General features: G+C 43.1%; 2 protein-coding genes across 2 annotated transcripts; both read right to left on the bottom strand.

The window, feature by feature from the left end:
- Nucleotides 1-564: 564 nt before the first annotated feature.
- Nucleotides 565-17818, bottom strand: LOC141253074 (potassium voltage-gated channel subfamily E member 2-like). The gene is made up of 2 exons (XM_073670831.1): nt 17697-17818; nt 565-1107 (listed from the first exon to the last, which is right to left on the bottom strand). Exon 2 carries the CDS (start codon nt 1094-1096, stop codon nt 746-748), a length of 351 nt encoding a protein of 116 aa, XP_073526932.1. The 5' UTR covers nt 1097-1107; nt 17697-17818; the 3' UTR covers nt 565-745.
- Nucleotides 17819-19599: 1781 nt separating this feature from the next.
- LOC141248198 (potassium voltage-gated channel subfamily E member 2-like) lies at nt 19600-19923 on the bottom strand. The gene has a single exon (XM_073669328.1). It carries the CDS (start codon nt 19921-19923, stop codon nt 19600-19602), a length of 324 nt encoding a protein of 107 aa, XP_073525429.1.
- Nucleotides 19924-21263: the final 1340 nt, after the last annotated feature.

The following is a 21263-nucleotide window of genomic DNA, read 5'->3' as shown; positions in this document are numbered from 1 at the left end:
TACATTTCTTGACTTTTATTGTCAGGTCGCACATCTCTAACCCCTTACACACGTGGGTGCTTCTGGTCAGATTTGGGGGTGATAGCCGAGGTGGTCAACGGGTGGGATTAAAGCATCCCTGAATTGCCAGCACTATTTTTTTGTAGTTATGTCCTTGGAAATTTTCCAAATGTGTGCATATGGCAGTTGTGAACTGCACCATGGTTGTCCACCACGTTAACAGATTATTCCCAAAAGCTTTAACCTCTGCTCCATTCATTGTCTATGGGACCGTTGGTAATAGCACTGTACTTGGCTGGCTCCAACAGTCCCATAGGGAATAAATGGACCATGACCACCTCTGCTTCATTCATGGTGATGCAATGCAGAGCCCAGTTCCTGGTTGCAGAGCCCAATTTTTGGGATCATTGGCGATCAGTAAGTTTATCCCATTTATGGAATATAACTTTTTATCTTGGGAATAACCCTTAAGCTTTCTATATGCACTATATTGTCCTATCAAAGCAATTCTACCTTCATAATATGACATGTGATGAGAGAAGGCAGATTCACACGAAGATACAATGTGAGTCCATAAATTCTATTTGTCATCCGTGAATCACAAATTCAGCGGTCGGTGTACATGAGCCCTAATAAGGGGGCACCCAATACAAGACTAATAACATAAGTAAAAATAGGCAAGCAATGAGAATCCGATGAGTGTCAAGGTGGTTCGATGAGATCCCATTCTTCTGGCTCATTGGCCCTATGATGATATAGGAGCGGGATAGGATTTAGCGCATGGGTTTTCCAGGACCGTTGCCTTCCTCTCAGTGAAATCGTTGGCGATGTATCTACTGTAAGGATCTTGGTCGTCCAGGTATTTAAGTCTTTTGGAGCGGGTGGTGCTTACTAAGATGGCCACAATGATGAAGGAGAAGATCCCAATCATCACCATAAGGTACAGGATGACGTAGTCGAAATTCTCAGCTTTGAGCTTGGCCTGTAATTTATCGTCTTCCATGGTCACGTTCTTGTTCCACATGTTCATGTAATCCTGCAAGACTTTTTTAAAAGCATTTTCCAGTGACTGCGTCAGGTTAGCGGACATGTACATGGCTGCCGGTCCTGAAGTATGACACATAATAGTTAATACACAGTATAATTGTGGGCACTGTTTTTACATGATGGATATGATGATAAGCCAGTATGAAGGATATACAGTGAGTACGGAAAGTATTCAGACCCCTTTAAATTTTTCACTCTTTGTTTCATTGCAGCCATTTGGTAAATTCTAAATAGTTCATTTTTTTTCTCATTAAAGTACACTCTGCACCGCATCTTGCCTGGAAAAAAACAGGTCTCTCCAGGGATGCTCAATTGGGTTTAGGTCAGCGCTCTGGCTGGGCCAGTCAAGAATGGTCACAGAGTTGTTCTGAAGCCACTCCTTTGTTATTTTAGCTGTGTACTTAGGGTCATTGTCTTGTTGGAAGGTGAACCTTCGGCCAAGTCTGAGGTCCAGAGTACTCTGGAAGAGGTTTTCATCCAGGATATCTCTGTACTTGGCCGCATTCATGTTACCTTCAATTGCAACCAGTCGTCCTTTCCCTGCAGCTTAAAAGCACCCCCATAGCATGATGCTGCCACCATGTTTCACTGTTGGGATTGTATTGGGCAGGCGATGAGCAGTGCCTGGTTTTCTCCACACATACCGCTTCCGCTTAGAATTATCACCAAAAAGTTCTATCTTCGTCTCTTCAGACCAGAGAATCTTATTTCTCATAGTCTGGGAGTCCTTCATGTGTTTTTGCGCAAACTCTATGCGGCCTTTCATATGTCTTGCACTGAGGAGACGCTTCCGTCGGCCCACTCTGCCATAAAGGCCCGACTGGTGGGGGGCTGCAGTGATAGTTGACTTTGTGGAACCTTCTCCCATCTCCCTTCTGCATCTCTGGAGCTCAGCGACAGTGATCTTGGGGTTCTTCTTTACCTCTCTCACCAAAGCTCTTCTCCCACGATTGCTCAGTTTGGCTGGACGACCAGGTCTAGGAAGACTTCTGGTGGTCCCAAACTTCTTCCATTTAAGAATTATGGAGGCCACTGTGCTTTTAGGAACCTTGAGTAATGCAGAAATTATTTTGTAACCATGGTCAGATCTGTGCCTTGCCACAATTCTGTCTCTGAGCTCCTTGGGCAGTTCCTTTGAGCTCATGATTCTCATTTGGTCTGACATGCACTGTGAGCTGTCACGTCTCATATAGACAGGTGTGTGCCTTTCCAAATCAAGTCCTATCAGTTTAATTAAACACAGCTGGACTCCAATGAAGGAGTAGAATCACCTCAAGGAGGATCACAAGGAAATGGACAGCATGTGACTTAAATATGAGTGTCTGAGCAAAGGGTCTGAATACTTATGACCATGTGATATTTCAGTTTTTCTTTTTTAATAAATTTGCAAACATTTCTACATTTCTGTTTTTTTCAGTCAAGATGGGGTGTACTTTAATGTGACAAAAATGAACTTTTTAGAATTTACCAAATGGCTGCAATGAAACAAAGAGTGAAAAATTTAAGGGGTCTGAATACTTTCCGTACCCACTGTAAAAGGGCCATAATGGTAGGGAACGATGGTACCATATTCTGCTCATAAACAGTCCCATGCAAAAGTATTCGACCACCATAAAAAGGCAACCAGAATTACAAATGATGTTACAGACAGTAAAATGTAGATGAGAATGAGTGTGTCTGGGACAATGGACCAAGCTTGTAGCATTACCAGGTGTATGATAAAATGAGATAATTACAGAAAAATGGAAAATTGTAAAGATATGCAAATATATTACAGATAGATACACAGTGTTTAGAAGGGAGAAGCAGCCCCAGGCGTGTAGGACAACTTCGATTGTCAGTCCCTCCAATTGTATTTGCAAAAACATGGCACCACTCCTAATTTCAAGTGAAAAATAGCAAGGATAAAAGTTAATATGCGGGGAAGGCATCGGCAATACTTTTCCCCTAGTGGCTGTGTAAGAGTGGTGGACTATCCTGTTGTGTTCCTACCCCTGAAGACACCAATCGTGTCCATAATGTGAATAATGCCATGCGCTATATATATATAGATATATGGTGTCATGTGAAATGTTAACTATGTACCGTGGTTTTGGTGTATATTGTAAATAGACTGTGATATGAGATATTTAAGTACGGTTAATAAAGTAGTATGAAGTATAATATGCATAGTGCGTGGCAGCGGTATAAGACATAAGATAAGCTAAGATACTGTTAATGTATGGGACTAGCCGACAGTAGGAGGAGTTTAGCAAAGTTAGAAAAGGGACTCACTTCCTGGTGGTTGGTGAGATAGGGAAGTACAGTAATAAGGTCAAGTTCAAGTGCAGTGGGCTGCTAGGGTCAGCATGTACCAGTCTTTCAAGGCAGTGGGAGGCTGTTCTAGAATCCCACGTGGACATTCCGGTAACGTCAGGAGCCCAAGGCCCAGTGTAACTGACCATAGTATACCCTGAGTCCAGACTATGCCTGGGGTTAAAGCCGCCTGGGCTTGGTATATTATGTTCTAAGCCAATTTATACTCTGGGGTATAAATTGGCCTAGGCCATTTCATACCTCCTCATTCCAGATTATACTCCCCTTGATATCAGCAGCGTTGAGTGATATACACAAGAATTTCTTAATTTTTTAACATCTTATTGGGGGTTCAGATTTGTTAGGTAGGTTATGTGAGAAGATAACTGACTTAAATCTTAAAGTTCTAAACACATAGACATTTTTTACTTGAACCAGAAAAACTTCAATCAGTAAAAATATTAGACTTCCACAAAGATATAATGAGGTAAAGAATCCTACCGCACTTCTCAGTAGTTACACAATGAAAGCAGCTTTGTGTCTGAGTATGATGGAAAGAGATCTGCACACCAGTAACCAGTGAAGTGATAAGATTAAGTTACAATTGCATTCTAATTCATTGCATTCATTCGTTACCAGTCACATTGTTTTGTAAGATCAATCTTCGTCAAGTGATTAACAACACAAATACCTTCCCACTACGTGTAAGTCAGTTTTAAGTTATTAATGGCATCTAAAATATATCTCATTTATAAGGACTCATAAAATAGAGGGGTATATTGTAGGCTGGAGGGGTATAGTTTGTCCTAGGCTATTTTACACCCCCGGGTAGACTTTGGCCTAGTACAGTTTATTTCCTGGGGTATACTCTGGCCTGGGCCAAACTATACCCAGAATTAATCAGGACAGGGGTTAATTTGGCCTGTTACACCGGCGTGGGGGCTAATAGGCGCATATAGGGGAAGATGGAGGCAGAACCATGTGAAGGGAAGGTAGCGGATACCAGTTGCACTGTGGAACTGGACAGGAAATCCCTGGGGCTGACGGAGTCAGTGGGCATAGGGTTTGTCCAAGAGGAATGGTAGGGCTGAAGATGTGTTGTGCTAATGAAATAAGGAATACGAAGTGTTGTGCCCTATCCCACATGTTACAATCGGATGAACTTGAACTGACTAGTAAACTTCTGTTTGTTGAAATGAACTTGGTGTCCCCTGAGTTGTGTGTGGCGGCTCCTGAAGATGGAGGCTTGGAGACAGCGGAGGCCTGCAGGCTACAAGTGAGTGTGATGCACTACACATCTGACCGCACACTGGGACCCAGGTTTTCCTGTAAAGTGCCAAAGCTCAGTCATGACTACTGGTCTCGGTCACTTTACAGCTGGATAGTGAAGTGGCATACCCCTCAAATAAAGAAGAGGTTAGGAGAGTTAGTAGTTTAAACAGGAACTCAATTTTACTTATCACTAAGGTGCAAAAATCTACAGAGGCACAAACTTCCAGCAACAATTGACTGTTGTAGCAGGCATTCTGGATTTATGGCATTGTTCCTTCCGAGAGCAGTCCTAAAAGGGAACTTGTCACTAAGAAATATGTTATTTACAATACCTGCAGACATAGGGTTAATCTGCAGTTAAATAGCATTACAATGCTGCCCAGCTGCTGTACTAAAAGTGAACTTATTTCCTCCCGGGAGCCACCGGCTTTCAGTCATGGGGGCGTGCACGGGGCGGTGGTACTTTGAGTGACAGCTCGTTCTGGAGCACATCTGGGTATCTGCATGTTTAGTAACGCAACCAGGCAGCATTGTAACGCTATTTAACTGTAGGACTAATCAGGCAATTCTCGGGAACAATTTCTCATATTTCTGTGCTGTCTCAGCCATTATTGCAGGAACAAGAACCAACGACTTCTCGGTACAGCAAACGACACAACTCTCCGCTCCAAGCTTCTCTACTGATCTGGACTCAAAGCTCTCCCTTTTGTCCTTATATAACCTTTTCTCGTCCCAGCTACTAAAGCTTTCGGCATCTTTTAGGCTAATGTGACTAAACCTTTACACCCTGAAAGGTGAACACAGATCAATTCTCACCATGTAGCAGAGCAAATGCTCAAATACCCAGGGGTCAACTAAGCAGCACCTGACGGACGTAGACGGCCCGATTCATGATTCATCACTTGAGGATTTTTAAGTCAATTTTCTTTTTTTAGTGTTGCAGTATCCGTTGTTGTTTTTTTGCACCAAATTATTCTAAAAGAATCATACGGTTCACGAATTTAATGCACAGTGAAAAATGTTCACTATTTTTATCTTCTACCTATTTTACAACCGTTTAGAGCAAAAAAGTCACATGTCCCACTTAAAACATCACAAAATATTAGCAGAAGTTCCAGATGTACATGAAATCACCCCAGTGGACAGACTGGAGTACATTTGAGCAAACATTTACTAACTTCTTATAATGTCGCAATTAAAGAATCAGATCACACCAACTAATGGCGAACATAAAAAACCAAACAAGTAAACGTAAAGTAAAATAGGCTGAAAAAAGGGTGCAATTTAAAAGAAGAATGTGGGAAAAATAAAAAAACTGATTAAAAAATCAAAAAACGATCCAAAACAAAGGTGTAAATGCAATAATCAATCAGGACCAAAAGCTCTAATGTAATCTCCATATTTGGTGTATCGCATCATTGTGCAACGTTTTAGTAGTGTTGAGCCACCCCCGTAGTGTTCGAGTTCGGTTCGGTTCGTCGAACACCCGTGTGTTCGCCGAACTGTTCGTCGAACTGTTCGTCGAACACCTTCGAACACCGTTAAAACCAATGGCAGGCAAACAAAAACACATAGAAACACATAGAAAACACCTTCAAAGGTGTCCAAAAGCTGACAAACTGCTCAGAAGACACAACTAACACATGGAAAAGTGACAAGTACATATAGTCATGCGAAAAGAAAAGAGGTGGAGGAGTAAAAGGAGGGGGAGACACAGATATAGGCATGTCATGCCCTTCTAAAATCCAAAAAGTGAGAAGCCGAGACGGCCAGTCCGCTCCTGCCCGTGCCACCTCCGTGTCGCCGGGTTTGTGCCAGAGCCGCGGTGAACCCTGACGGCCAGCCCCCCTCTCCCAATACTGGTGCCTGTCCGCTGGTGGGTCGAGAGAGCCCCCCTGTGGTGGAGGCAGCTCTAAGCTTTTTAATTTAAATTGTCCCTCTAATTTGAATGAATACACTTTAAATCCATTTACAAGGATCTATTGGAGGGCAAGTCTCATGCCAGCAGCCGCGTAATTCCAGCTCCAGTAGCGTCCACTAAAGCTGCTGCAGTTAAAAAGCTTTTATAAGGATCGAGCTCGGCTGTCCACCGCAAGGCATCCTAGTGCCAGTCCCAGCCCCTATGCCTTGGGGTGCCTCCTGATGCTCTTCACTAAGTATCCCGTGGTCCCGAAGCATTTCCTTTGAAAAAATTAAGTGTCCAAACTACAGGTGGTGTAGCTTGCTTAACAGCCGGGATAATCCGCTGACTAGCAGACACTGCTACTAGGCACAAAGTATTTCCTGGGCTAGATGCAGTTAAAAATTTGTAAGTAGATACTCTCGTTGGATGCTGAGAAAGCATTCCATAGAGTCTCCTGGCACGCCATATATGATTCTCTTAAAAAGCTTGGGGTAGGGGTCTAGGGGACCCTTTTATAGCCAAAATCATGGCCCTGTATCACAATACGTCACCTAGGCTGAAGATAAATGGAACTGTAGCACCGAGGGCTCGGTTGCTACAGACGTATTGCACCTCACCCAGAGGTGTGATATCTCACTCTCAGATAAGGATGGAGTGTGGATCAGGACCCGACACCTGCATGCATTACACCACATTGCCGTGGGGCAGGGCGACCAATATGCCCCTGAGATGGGCACGACAGTCCCTGTCCCTGGCTGGAGTGGGGGGAGGGAACACTGAGGAAGGGGAACCCTGCAGTGCAGGAGCAGGGAGGAAGCAGTTCCTGGGTGCATTGAGAAGGGAGTATAAAAGGTGGGCACCATCTTAGTTCAGTGCAGAGAAGTCTGAGCAGAAGTGGCAGGGAGCAGGGGCTCTGCATGAGCTCTGCTCCGGAGGCGGGCCTAGTAACAGAGGCCCAGGCCTGCAAGAGGGAGAAGGAAGGAAGAGGAGCGGAGAAGGCTCCAGGAACGAGGAATGAAGGGATCCCAGGGGTGCGGACGGGCGAGTCGCCACCGCACGCCCGAATCCACCTGCGTGGAGGGGTCAGGCCAAAGGGGGAGACCGGTCCCCGAACTAGTGGAGGCAGGAAACGACCCTCAGCTAGAAACCGGAGGCTCTGACATTTTATGTGGCGCAGCCCCTTGCTCCACCCGCTAGGAAGGCACCACATAGGGTCAGGGAAACTGGCGCCAAGTTTACCAAGAGGAGGCCCGAGGCAGCCGGACAGAAGTGTTGGTAAGAAAGGCCAGACAAAGGACACACAAAGGGGGTCCTGTGAAGCGCTCCAAAGTTATCTGGGAGTTGTCTGAGCCCCTCACCTGGTGAGCACAGTACGACGTGGGCAGCCGTTACCTGCAGACGTGGTCTGGATAATAAGAACTGTGAGTAAAGGCCCTGAACTGCATCACTGACTCCGTGTCGTTACTGCTGCTGCCCTGCACCATCACCCCCATCCTCCGCATACACTGCCCTGAGGCTATACTCCTCCCGTGGGGAGTTATGCTACGCTCTGCTGCACCCACAACACCAGCCTCAGTGGTCTGCCCTGTAGCGGCGGTTCACTCTGACCGCAATCCACGGGTGGCGTAGTCGGACATTTAAACATCAAAACCACATAAATAGTTCCGCCACTGGTTTGACCGCCCTGAGCCACGGAACCGGATCGCCGCCACGAAGACTACAACCACCAGCATCCACCAAAAAGGGTCCGGCTCCGGGTGTCCCAAGGCCCAGGGGGTGCGTCAGAACATTTTCATCACCTTTCACAATCACCAATGGGACAAGGCAGGGATGTCCTCTGTCCCCTCTCTTATACATCCTAGTGACGGAGCACCTGCTCTCATCAATTCGCCATAACCCCAATATTAGGTGGATTGAGGTGGGAGGCACCGAGTACAAGTGCTCTCTATTTGCTGATGATGTCCTAGTATATATCACTCAATCACATATATCCATCCCTGCTGTTATGGCTGAAATAGATCACTTTGTTACATGGTAAAATTTTAAAATCAATGCAGCGAAGTCTGAGGCCCTCGATGTCTCCCTCCCTAAATCCATATAGGATTCCATCCAGTCCAACTTTCCCTTTGCCTGGCCCTCACAGGGTATCAAATACTTAGGAATTCCTATTCATAGAGACCTCTCCCATCTATGTTATCTTAATTTTGGGCCCTTTATTGAACAATTCCATACAGACCACGGTTGGCAAGTTGGAACTGTGAGATTCACTACGTGCACCACTGGTATTTTGTGGAAAAGCACATGTAAGATTCTGCAACAGTCTCTGCTGATACTCCTGCATGCGTGCATCCCTTTCTATGGAAGGAATAATTTCTGCAAATTTACTTTTGTACCGGGGATCTAACAGTGTGGCAACCCAGTAGTCAGGATTATTTCTAATTCTCACAATTCGAGGGTCATGTTGCAGGTAGTGCAGCAAGAAGGCACTCATGTGTGTTGCGCATCCAGGAGCACCAAGTCCCTGTTGTGTTGGTGGCGAGGTAACAATCATGCTTCCTTCCTCTGTCCTCTCCCCCCAACCTCGCACAACAGAAATGTGATCAAGGTCTCCCTCATCTGATGAGTCTTCCATCAGTTCGTCCTCCACTTCTTCCTGGGCTCCTGCACCTTCCTCACTAGTTTGGCTGCTACCATGCGCCCTGGTAAAATCATCTCCCCCACCCTCACATGCCTGCCGCCCTGGTGCTGCCGACCGTCTGGACCTTGCAGATGTTAGCCCTTCCGCATACAACTCCTCCTCCTCTACTTCCTCCACCTCCTCTTGTGCCACCACCTGACTCCGAATTCTGTTTAACATGTGCTCCAGCATGTAAATCACCGGAATAGTCATGCTGATAATGGCATCGTCAGCACTAAACATCTTCGTCGCCATTTCAAAACTGTGCAGAAGGGTGCATAGGTCCCTGATCTGAGACCACTCCTCCAGCGTGATTTGCCCCACCTCTGAATCTCGTTGGCCCAGGCTATACGTCAGAACGTATTGCACCAGGGATTGTCGGTGCTGCCACAGTCGCTGCAACATGTGCAGAGTTGAATTCCACCGGGTAGGCACATCGCATTTTAGCCGGTGAAGTGGCAGGCCCAACGACTTCTGTAGAGATGTAAGTCGCTGAGCTGCGGGATGCGAACGGCGGAAGTGAGCACACAGCGACCGTGCCCTCTGCAGAAGGCCATCTAGTCTGGGATAGTGGGCTAAAAATTGCTGGACAACCAGGTTCAACACGTGAGCCATACAAGGCACGTGTGTGACATTGCCCCGGCGAAGGGCCGCACCCAGGTTTGCAGCATTGTCGCACACGGCCTTCCCTGGTTTCAGGTCCAGTGGAGACAACCATTCATGAAATTGGTTCTCCAGAGCTGACCACAACTCCTCAGCTGTGTGACTCACATTTCCCAGACATTTCAATGTAAAAACCGCCTGATGACGTTGAGCCCTACTGCCAGCATAGTAAGGAGGTGTGCAGGATCCCTTCTGCGCAGTTAGAAAGCTTGTGGCATGACCAGACAGGCTTTGGGTGCAGGTGGAAGACCGAGAGAAGGTTGAGGAGGCAGAAGCAGTGGAGGAAAAATGACATAAAGAGGATTGACGCACAACTCGTGGGGACGGCAAGACTTGGACAGCAGCCCCTTGTCCTGCTGTCACCATAGTTACCCAGTGCCCAGTCAGCGACATGTAACGCCCCTGTCCATGCCTACTCGTCCAAGTGTCTGTGGTGAAATGCACCCTGTCACACACAGAGTTTCTCAAAGAAGCGGTGATGTTGTGTGCGACATGCTGGTGGAGCGCAGGCACACCTTTCTTTGAGAAGTAGTGCCGACTGGGCATCTGGTACTGGGGCACTGCGACGGACATAAGGTCTCGAAAATCCTCTGTGTCCACCAGGCGGAAAGGCAGCATTTCTGTAGCCAAGAGCTTGCAGATGGTGAAATTCAACCTCTTAGCTTTCTCATGGCTAGGAGGAAATGGTCTTTTACTTGTCCACATCTGAGGGACCGAGGGCTGGCTATTGTGCTTAGACGGGGTTGATAAGGGTGTCCCCGGCAAACTGCCGGTCTGTGAGGAAGATGCAGGCGGACATGTTAGGTTGCCTTGATCCAAAGGTGGTGCTATCGATGTCGGACAGCGCTCAAGACCAGCTGGTGTTACCACCTCCAAAGAAAATGATGACCTGCCAATCACGCTGGCTGTTGCGGGTAAAGAGGTGGCAGGTCTGCGCCCCAAAACAGGTGTGACTGCTGTCCCCCCAGTCACAGAGGATGAAGAGGCCGCGGATGCACAAGATATGGCAGACGGTGGTTGGCCCGGCCGGCTAGACCGCATTGTAGCACACTGAGCTTCCCACTGCAACTTATGCTTCATGTCCATGTGCCGGTTCATGCATGAAGTACTCAAACTATGTATTTTTTGGCCTCTACTTAGCTTTTGCTGACAAATGTTACAGATAACACGAGTTGGGTCATCTTTATCGATCTGAAAAAATGCCCAGGCTATGCAAGGCTTAGCACCCATGCGACCTGAAGAGCCACCACGACTTGTGGTGAGAGGCAGAGTTGTGTTTGAGGATGCAGTTGTTGACGTGCTTCCAGTACTACGTCTCTGTCCAGGAAGGCGCAACCTGACCTCGTCGTCACTAGCATCTTCCTCCACCTCCTCTGCTGACCTCATCTCTTGGCTGACTGTGGGTTGACAGTAAGTGGGATCTCCGACCTCATCATCATCACCCTGTGCGTTATCACACCCGTCGTCCTCAGAGCCAACCTGTTCCTGCCCTGACAAAAAACTAAAGTTGTCGCTCCAATCAGGTATTTGAGTCTTATCATCGTCTTCCTCATTGTCTCCACCAACAGGAGTTACAGTTTGGGAATGAGGGTCTACATTATGGTCAGAACCTTCTGCGTCTGGTCCTGGATCCGACTCATAAAGATTCTGGGCATCAGTGCAGATCATTTCCTCGTCTGGATTCACAGAAGCGCTGGAGTCGACCTCTGATTCCCAGGCTATAGTATGAGTAAACAGCTCTGCAGACTCAACCATCTGTTCTACCTCATACTCAGACGGGCAGCTGGAGATTTGGGAGCTGTGAGGAAGCAAGTGCGATTTGGGTGACACCTTTGAGGACTGGAGTATTTGTGATGTTGAAGTTGATGTGGAGGAGAGCCCACTTAAAGGAGCACTTGATATCCGTTGAAGCACCTGCTGTTTTTGTGCCTCATCTGGAATTTGTAGCGATTGGCGTGGCCGTAAGAAAGGGATCTTATCACATTGTCCGCTAAAAGAAGTAGACATTTTAGTTTGGCTGGAAGATGGTCTTTCTTCTGCACCTACCCCACGGACACAACCTTTTTTCCCCTTCCCAACACGCCTATTCCCCTTTCCACCAGCAGCAGGCCTTTTTCCACTCATTTTGGTGGTTAACTAATTCACAACTCTGGAGTTGTTTGCACAAAAAAACAATGGATGGTAACCGAGCAGAGCTGAGTGGCCAAACTGTGGTATTAGGCCAAAACTATTGGCTGGGTTAGATGCAGAAAAAAATTATTTTTAATTTGCAACCTGATGGAGGTCAGTATAGATGGACTAATAGACCAAGTCCCACACACTGCTAGAAGCCCAAATATTTTTTCAGAGCTAGATGCAGAAAAAAATTATTTTTAATTTGCAACCTGATGGAGGTCAGTATAGATGGACTAATAGACCAAGTCCCACACACTGCTAGAAGCCCAAATATTTTTTCAGAGCTAGATGCAGAAAAAAATTATTTTTAATTTGCAACCTGATGGAGGTCAGTATAGATGGACTAATAGAACAAGTCCCACACGCTGCTAGAAGCCCAAATATTTTTTCAGAGATAAATGAAGAAAAAAATTATTTTTAATTTGCAACCTGATGGAGGTCAGTATAGATGGACTAATAGACCAAGTCCCACACACTGCTAGAAGCCCAAATATTTTTTCAGAGCTAGATGCAGAAAAAAATTATTTTTAATTTGCAACCTGATGGAGGTCAGTATAGATGGACTAATAGACCAAGTCCCACACACCGCTAGAAGCCCAAATATTTTTTCAGAGCTAGATGCAGAAAAAAATTATATTCAATTTGCAACCTGCTGGAGGTCAGTATAGAAGGACTAATAGAACAAGTCCCACACACTGCTAGAAGCCCAAATATTTTTTCAGAGCTAAATGAAGAAAAAAATTATTTTTAATTTGCAACCTGATGGAGGTCAGTATAGATGGACTAATAGACCAAGTCCCACACACCGCTAGAAGCCCAAATATTTTTTCAGAGCTAGATGCAGAAAATTTTTTTATTCAATTTGCAACCTGATGGAGGTCAGTATAGATGGACTAATAGACCAAGTCCCACACACTGCTAGAAGCCCAAATATTTTTTCAGAGCTAGATGCAGAAAAAAATTATTTTTAATTTGCAACCTGATGGAGGTCAGTATAGATGGACTAATAGACCAAGTCCCACACACCGCTAGAAGCCCAAATATTTTTTCAGAGCTAGATGCAGAAAATTTTTTTATTCAATTTGCAACCTGATGGAGGTCAGTATAGATGGACTAATAGACCAAGTCCCACACACTGCTAGAAGCCCAAATATTTTTTCAGAGCTAGATGCAGAAAAAAATTATTTTTAATTTGCAACCTGATGGAGGTCAGTATAGATGGACTAATAGACCAAGTCCCACACACCGCTAGAAGCCCAAATATTTTTTCAGAGCTAGATGCAGAAAAAAATTATATTCAATTTGCAACCTGCTGGAGGTCAGTATAGAAGGACTAATAGAACAAGTCCCACACACTGCTAGAAGCCCAAATATTTTTTCAGAGCTAAATGAAGAAAAAAATTATTTTTAATTTGCAACCTGATGGAGGTCAGTATAGATGGACTAATAGACCAAGTCCCACACACTGCTAGAAGCCCAAATATTTTTTCAGAGCTAGATGCAGAAAAAAATTATTTTTAATTTGCAACCTGATGGAGGTCAGTATAGATGGACTAATAGACCAAGTCCCACACACCGCTAGAAGCCCAAATATTTTTTCAGAGCTAGATGCAGAAAATTTTTTTATTCAATTTGCAACCTGATGGAGGTCAGTATAGATGGACTAATAGACCAAGTCCCACACACTGCTAGAAGCCCAAATATTTTTTCAGAGCTAGATGCAGAAAAAAATTATTTTTAATTTGCAACCTGATGGAGGTCAGTATAGATGGACTAATAGACCAAGTCCCACACACTGCTAGAAGCCCAAATATTTTTTCAGAGCTAGATGCAGAAAAAAATTATTTTTAATTTGCAACCTGATGGAGGTCAGTATAGATAGACTAATAGACCAAGTCCCACACACCGCTAGAAGCCCAAATATTTTTTCAGAGCTAGATGCAGAAAAAAATTATATTCAATTTGCAACCTGCTGGAGGTCAGTATAGAAGGACTAATAGAACAAGTCCCACACACTGCTAGAAGCCCAAATATTTTTTCAGAGCTAAATGAAGAAAAAAATTATTTTTAATTTGCAACCTGATGGAGGTCAGTATAGATGGACTAATAGACCAAGTCCCACACACTGCTAGAAGCCCAAATATTTTTTCAGAGCTAGATGCAGAAAAAAATTATATTCAGTTTGCAACCTGATGGAGGTCAGTATAGATGGACTAATAGAATGATGCTATGCCCAAAAGATTTTACTTCACTAGGTGCAGTAAAAAAATTGGTATTCTATACACAGGTGGTATATCTTGCAACACAGATAGGCTACTCCACTGACTAACACACTCTGCAATAGGCCAAAAAGGATTAGCTTTGCTAGATTCAGCCAAATGCTGTGAAAAAAACTTGCACAGCACTGGCACAGACCTGCCTGGCAAAAACTGATAGGAACTGATGTAACCTAGTCCTGAAAAGGACTCCAATTACAATTAGTCTTTACTCCCACAATCTATCTATTTAAGAGCACAGACCTGCCTGATAAAAGTCGTAGGAAATGCTGTAACCTAGTCCTTAAAAGGACTGCAATCACAACTATTCCCTACTCCCAAGCTATCTGTATATTTGTGCGAAAATTGGCTTGAAATTAACAAGGTATAGCGCACACAGCAACAGCGGTGCCGTCTAACACGCAGCTGCAGCAGTGAGAAAATGGTGGCGACGGGGAAAATGGCTTGGTCTTATAGGGCAAGGACATGTGACATACACTGCCAATCACACATGCCCTTGCTTGTGTGAAAAAAAGCACTTCGCTCCGTGTGTGCGCTGCTGATAGGCTGACAGATTGCACCTCCCCACTGCAAATGCGGGAAAGAGAAAAAAAAATGGAGATCTTCATTGTTCCTGCAGAGATCCATCCCCTGCCCCTCCCCCCGCCCCGCTGTACACTCAAACTGCGTATTAACATTAATTTTCATCATTACTGAGAAAAAATCCAGTTATGATTTTGGTGCACGAACAGTTATCGAACATAACCTCGAACAGCCGAATTTTTCTCAAATTGTTCGTGTTCGCCGACCGGCTCGAACACCGCCCAAAACAGCTCGAATTTGAGATTGGCGAACAGTTCGAGTAGAACAACGCTCATCTCTACGTTTTAGTTACACTGAGCTCGAGAATTGTTCCATGTGGAACTGAAATGTTGCAGAAACTTATGGCTGAGTAAAGTACCTATATTCTTTTTCACTTGGAAATTGGAGAGCGCCGGTTTTAGAGGAATAGATAGCAAAAAATCCAAAAAATGGAGGCGGCACTCCAAGGTCAGATGATGAGAAAACGGATTTTAATCAGCCCATGCAATATTATGGCTCAAAATATCAGAGCCTTTCTCATCTCATTTAGGTTCAAAATAGCAGATTCAAAAAGTTTAATGGGCTGAAAAAAATCTGTTTTCTCACCTTCTGACCTTGGAGGCTGCACCCATTTCTTGGACTTGTACACTACATTTTGGTGATAACCTTGGGGGGCTTTGCATAAAAAGTGATACTTTTATTTTTAGATAGATAGATAGATAGATAAATAGATGAGAGATTGAGAGATAGATAGAGATCCTAGCCCAAAAGGTCCGAAACGTTGGACCGAAACGTTGCCACAGCCACATGGGCTAATAAATTGGATATTTTTTTCTCGATTTGTGTGCTGCCTCCATTTTTTTGTGGATATTCATAGGTCTGGTATGTACCTAGGTGGCTGAGCACCTCCTGCTACAATTTTTGTGCTGCTTTTATTTTTTTGTTTTTTTAGATAGATAGATAGATCATTGATAGATAGATAGATAGATAGATAGATAGATAGATAGATAGATAGATAGGTGGACAGATAGATAGATAGATACAGTTATAGGAAAAAGTTTGGGCACCCCTATTAATCTTAAGCTTAATGTTTTATAAAAATTGGTGTTTTTGCAACAGCTGTTTCAGTTTGATATATGTAATAACTGTTGGACACAGTAATGTTTCTGCCTTGAAATGAGGTTTATTGTACTAACAGAAAATGTGCAATCTGCATTCAAACAAAATTTGACAGGTGCATAAGTATGGGCACCCTTATCATTTTCTTGTTTTAAATACTCCTACCTACTTTTTACTGACTTACTAAAGCACTTTTTTTGGTTTTGTAACCTCATTGAGCTTTGAACTTCATAGCCAGGTGTATGCAATCATGAGAAAAGCTAGTTAAAGTGGCCACTTGCAAGTTGTTCTCCTGTTTGAATCTCCTCTGAAGAGTGGCATCATGGGCTCCTCAAAACAACTGTCAAATGATCTGAAAACAAAGATTATTCAACATAGTTGTTCAGGAGAAGGATACAAAAAGCTGTCTCAGAGATTTAACCTGTCAGTTTCCATTGTGAGGAACATAGTAAGGAAATGGAAGAACACAGGGACAGTTCTTGTTAAGGCCAGAAGTGGCAGGCCAAGAAAAACATCAGAAAGGCAGAGAAGAAGAATGGTGAGATCAGTCAAGGACAATCCTCAGACCACCTCCAGAGAGCTGCAGCATCAACTTGCTGCAGATGGTGTCACTGTGCATCGGTCAACTATACAACGCACTTTGCACAAGGAGAAGCTGTATGGGAGAGTGATGCGAAAGAAGCCGTTTCTGCAAGCACGCCACAAACAGAGTCGGCTGAGGTATGCAAAAGCACATTTGTAGAAGCCAATTTCTTTTTGGAAGAAGGTCCTGTGGACTGATGAAACCAAGATTGAGTTGTTTGGTCATACAAAAAGGCATTATGCATGGCGGCAAAAAAACACAGCATTCCAAGAAAAACACTTGCTACCCACAGTAAAATTTGGTGGAGGTTCCATCATGCTTTGGGGCTGTGTGGCCAATGCCGGCACCGGGAATCCTGTTAAAGTTGAGGGACGCATGGATTCCACTCAGTATCAGCAGATTCTTGACAATAATGTTCAAGAATCAGTGACAAAGTTAAAGTTACGCAGGGGATGGATCTTTCAGCAAGACAATGATAAAAAACACCGCTCCAAATCTACGCAGGCATTCATGCAGAGGAACAATTACAATGTTCTGGAATGGCCATCCCAGTCCCCAGACCTGAATATCATTGAACATCTGTGGGATCATTTGAAGAGGGCTGTCCATGCTCGGCGACCATCAAACTTAACTGAACTGGAATTGTTTTGTAAAGAGGAATGGTCAAAAATACCTTCATCCAGGATCCAGGAAATCATTAAAAGCTACAGGAAGCGACTAGAGGCTGTTATTTTTGCAAAAGGAGGATCTACTAAATATTAATGTCACTTTTCTGGTGAGGTGCCCATACTTATGCACCTGTCAAATTTTGTTTGAATGCAGATTGCACATTTTCTGTTAGTACAATAAACCTCATTTCAAGGCAGAAACATTACTGTGTCCAACAGTTATTACATATATCAAACTGAAATAGCTGTTGCAAAAACACCAATTTTTATAAAACATTAAGCTTAAGATTAATAGGGGTGCCCAAACTTTTTCATATAACTGTAGATAGATAATAGACAGATTATAGATAGATAGATGATAGATAGATAATAGATAGATAAATGGATGGATAGATAGATGGATAGAGAGATGAGAGATGGATAATAGATGGATAGAGAATAGATTCTTCACACTTACCAGGTAGTGGGGGGACGTAGTAAGTCTTCCTCTCTTCCAACCATAACCATACTTCCCCAGTCACGCTTTGGGCTGCACTTTATATGCCGGTCAGCTTTATCTTATCTCTGTGTGAATACAAACATAAGCCTGGGACGATAATTCTTCTAAGTATCTGACACATTCTGTGCACTTGATATCAAAAGTTATGTCCTTGCAGCTATTATTTGGGGGGCAGAACTTTTGCAGTTTTTCCATATAAAAACAAACCACAAATAAATATATTTTCAGAATAACAAAGTGTGCACAGTGCCAGTCATATTCCCCACATCCATTTAATGGCATAGATTTAGATACTAGATCTGAGTACTCTTGTCAGGGCAGAGTGGTGTCACCAAAGTATCACAAGCCCAGGGTGCATACACCTGAAGTCCTCTTCTCCTCACCCACCCCCCATCCCCTCAACTTATATCCATAGACCATATTTCCCATAACCAGAGCCCAAATAAGGCTCTGTGCACATAACTTCACAAACACAACTAACATTGGAAAAGTTTTTTTTTTAAATACATGCACGGACCTCAATGTATAAAAAATGTACACTACATGGGCTATGCTTTCGTATACGGTACAAAAAAAAGTTACGTCAAATTATATCTGCCTGGTGGATGCCAGAAAGTAATTTTTTTGCCTTCCCAGGACAAACATGAAGTATGGTGTGAGATAAAGAATAACTCCAGCTAAGGACGTAAACTTTATGAATAGTGCAATTGTGAAAACTTCCATAATTTGTTGGGTGATACTCCTTCTTGCACAGGAAGGAGCTGCCTTTGTCACTTGGTCATCCAGATGCTTCTCCTATCAGTGAGACAGGAAGTAGCTAGCTTCTCTTCCAATTTGAAATAGATAGATAGATAGATACATAGATATTAGATAGATAATAGATCAATAGATAGAATTTACTATATGTAATTACAAATGTATTGAATATACTGACATAATCATATATACGCTGATGTCTTTATAAGTTGAATTTTTTGTTGTTTTGCTTTGTTTTTGTAGCTGATTTATAACAGAACGCAAACTGAGAACCTGTATTATACTGGCATATACAAATACTGTATACCAGAACATTATAGGTGAAAAAACAGTTTTGTCTCCATAAAGTTATTAAAAAGTAATGGTGCAAAAACAATTAAAATAGAATCAGTTTTTAATGCATTTTTAAATAAATGTCTCTAAACAGTATATAACATAGTCACTTGATAGCCTCGTATTGTAGCAACCTGTACCAAACAGTGAACATTTCATTTATGGTGATCGATAAATGCCATACATATAAATATAAATAATACAATTGGGCTTTTTTTTCTGCATTTAACCAATGTAAAGCATATTTATATACAGTATATGGCAAACAGGTGCTTAAAAAAATACAGCTCTCAAAAGCTGCAAGGCTATGTTCACACGTTACATTTCTTTTTGCAACGAAAACCAGATCATTGCATTCTTGTTTTCTTTATATTTTACAATTCCTTGCCAAGTAACAATACCCATTTATAAAAAGAGATGAAAATAGTTTAAATCTCCCATTAGAGATGAACAGTATGAAAGGATAAAAAAAACAAGCAAAACAAAAGCAGTGTTACAAATCATAAAGTAGACATTTTTTTTTACAATAAATAGTTTGTATTAAATAAGTTCTCAGACGGGACATAACGTAGACAGTAGTTCATAAAGAAACTGTGGTACAAGTTTTTTCTTATATCTAAAAAACTTTTTTTTTTACTGTGTATAGACAAAGAAAAGAACAACTCGTCTCTGAAAAAAAAGCCCTCATGTACCAATATTAACCTTAAAAATGGTTTTCAAGGTCAAAATTGTGTGGATTTTCAAGGAGCTCAACACAACACAGTCATATTGTCTAGTGTGCGGTCTTATTTTCATGGATCAAACATTTTGCACCTTGGAAAAACACTGGTCTTGTTACTCCAGATTCCACCATGTTGCAGTTATTGACGTACGGTTCATCCAGTTGGTCATACGACCTTGACCTGATGGCAATAACTAATACTGAGACTATAAAAAAGGAAAATATGGCTATAAGAACCATTACAAATGTGACCGCCCCAACCGTGTCTTCCTGATTATTATGTGTAATCTCTTCTCGGTGGGTGAGATTCTGACGTAACTCCTGAATAGCCGTGAGAAGCCAAGACTTCACAAAGTTCTCCAGCGAGGACGTCATGTTCCCGGATTCTGACATTCTAAGGAAAAACTTTTAGAAAATAGAAAGATAAAAAAAATTGTTTATAAACAATTCACTATTTTCAATTCGTAAGTGGAAGGGACTTAAAACAAGTCTGAGTATCATTGAGAGGCAACCTGGTGTAAAGCAGATAGGAAGTAAAGTGACTACGCCAACCCATCAGAACAAGCATGAAGTAGAGCTGGCAGATAAATGGACATATCCACAGAATGTCTCATACATATCCGATAGTTGGGGGTCCAACCTCTTACCCATATTTCAATTGGTATGTGCACATGTGACACCACCTCTCTGTTCAGTGTCCTCCTGGATGTGGCCACTGATGGATGTTTCATCTGGTGTACAGTGGGGAAAATAAGTATTTGATACACTGCCGATTTTGCAAGTTTTCCCTCCTACAAAGAATGGAGAGGTCTGTAATTTTTATCGTAGGTACACGTCACCTGTGAGAGACAGAATCTTAAAAAAAGAATCCAAAAAATCCTATTTTATGATTTTTACATAATTAATTTGCATTTTATTTCATGAAATAAGTATTTAATACAATAGAAAAACAGAGCTTAATATTTGGTACAGAAACCTTTGTTTACAATTATAGAGGTCAGATGTGGTAGTTCTTGACGAAGATTTCAAGATTGCTCTCTTACTGAGGGAAGGAAGTTGTTGTCCAAAATCCGGCGATACATGGCCCCATCCATACTCCCTTCAATACAATGCAGTCGTCCTGTCCTCTTTGCAGAAAAGCATTTCCAAAGTATGATGCTTCCCCCCCCATGCTTTGCGGTTGGGATGGTGTTCTTGGGGTTGTACTTATCCTTCTTCTTCTTCCAAACACGGTGAGTGGCGTTGATACCAAAAAGTTCTATTTTGGTCTCCTCTGACCACATGACCTTCTCCCATGCCTCCTCTGGATCATCCAGATGGTCATTGGTGAACTTCAAACAGGCCTGGACATGTGCTGATGTGAACAGGGGGACCTTGCATTGTCTGCAGGATTTTAATCCATGAAGGCATAGGCATAGTGTGTTACTAACGGTAATGTTTGAGACTGTGGTCCCAGCTCTCTTCAGGTCATTGACCAAGTCCTCCCATGTAGTTCTGGACTGATTCCTGACCTTTCTCAGAATCATCCTTACCCCACGAGGCGACATCTTGCATGGAGCCCCAGACCGAGGAAAATTGACAGTCATCTTATGTTTCTTCCATTTTCTAATAATTGTGCCAACAGTTGTTGCCTTCTCACCAGCCAGCTTGCCTATTGTACTGTAGCCCATCCCAGCCTTGTACAGGTCTACAATTTTGTCTCTGATGTCCTTAGA

This window comes from Phyllobates terribilis, unplaced genomic scaffold (genome assembly GCF_046119375.1).
Source record: "Phyllobates terribilis strain yellow unplaced genomic scaffold, ASM4611937v1 Scaffold_2__4_contigs__length_985480577, whole genome shotgun sequence".
Classification (NCBI taxonomy): domain Eukaryota; kingdom Metazoa; phylum Chordata; class Amphibia; order Anura; family Dendrobatidae; genus Phyllobates; species Phyllobates terribilis.
The sequence above is the reverse complement of the archived record's forward strand: the minus strand, read 5'-3'. Positions and strand labels throughout refer to the sequence as shown.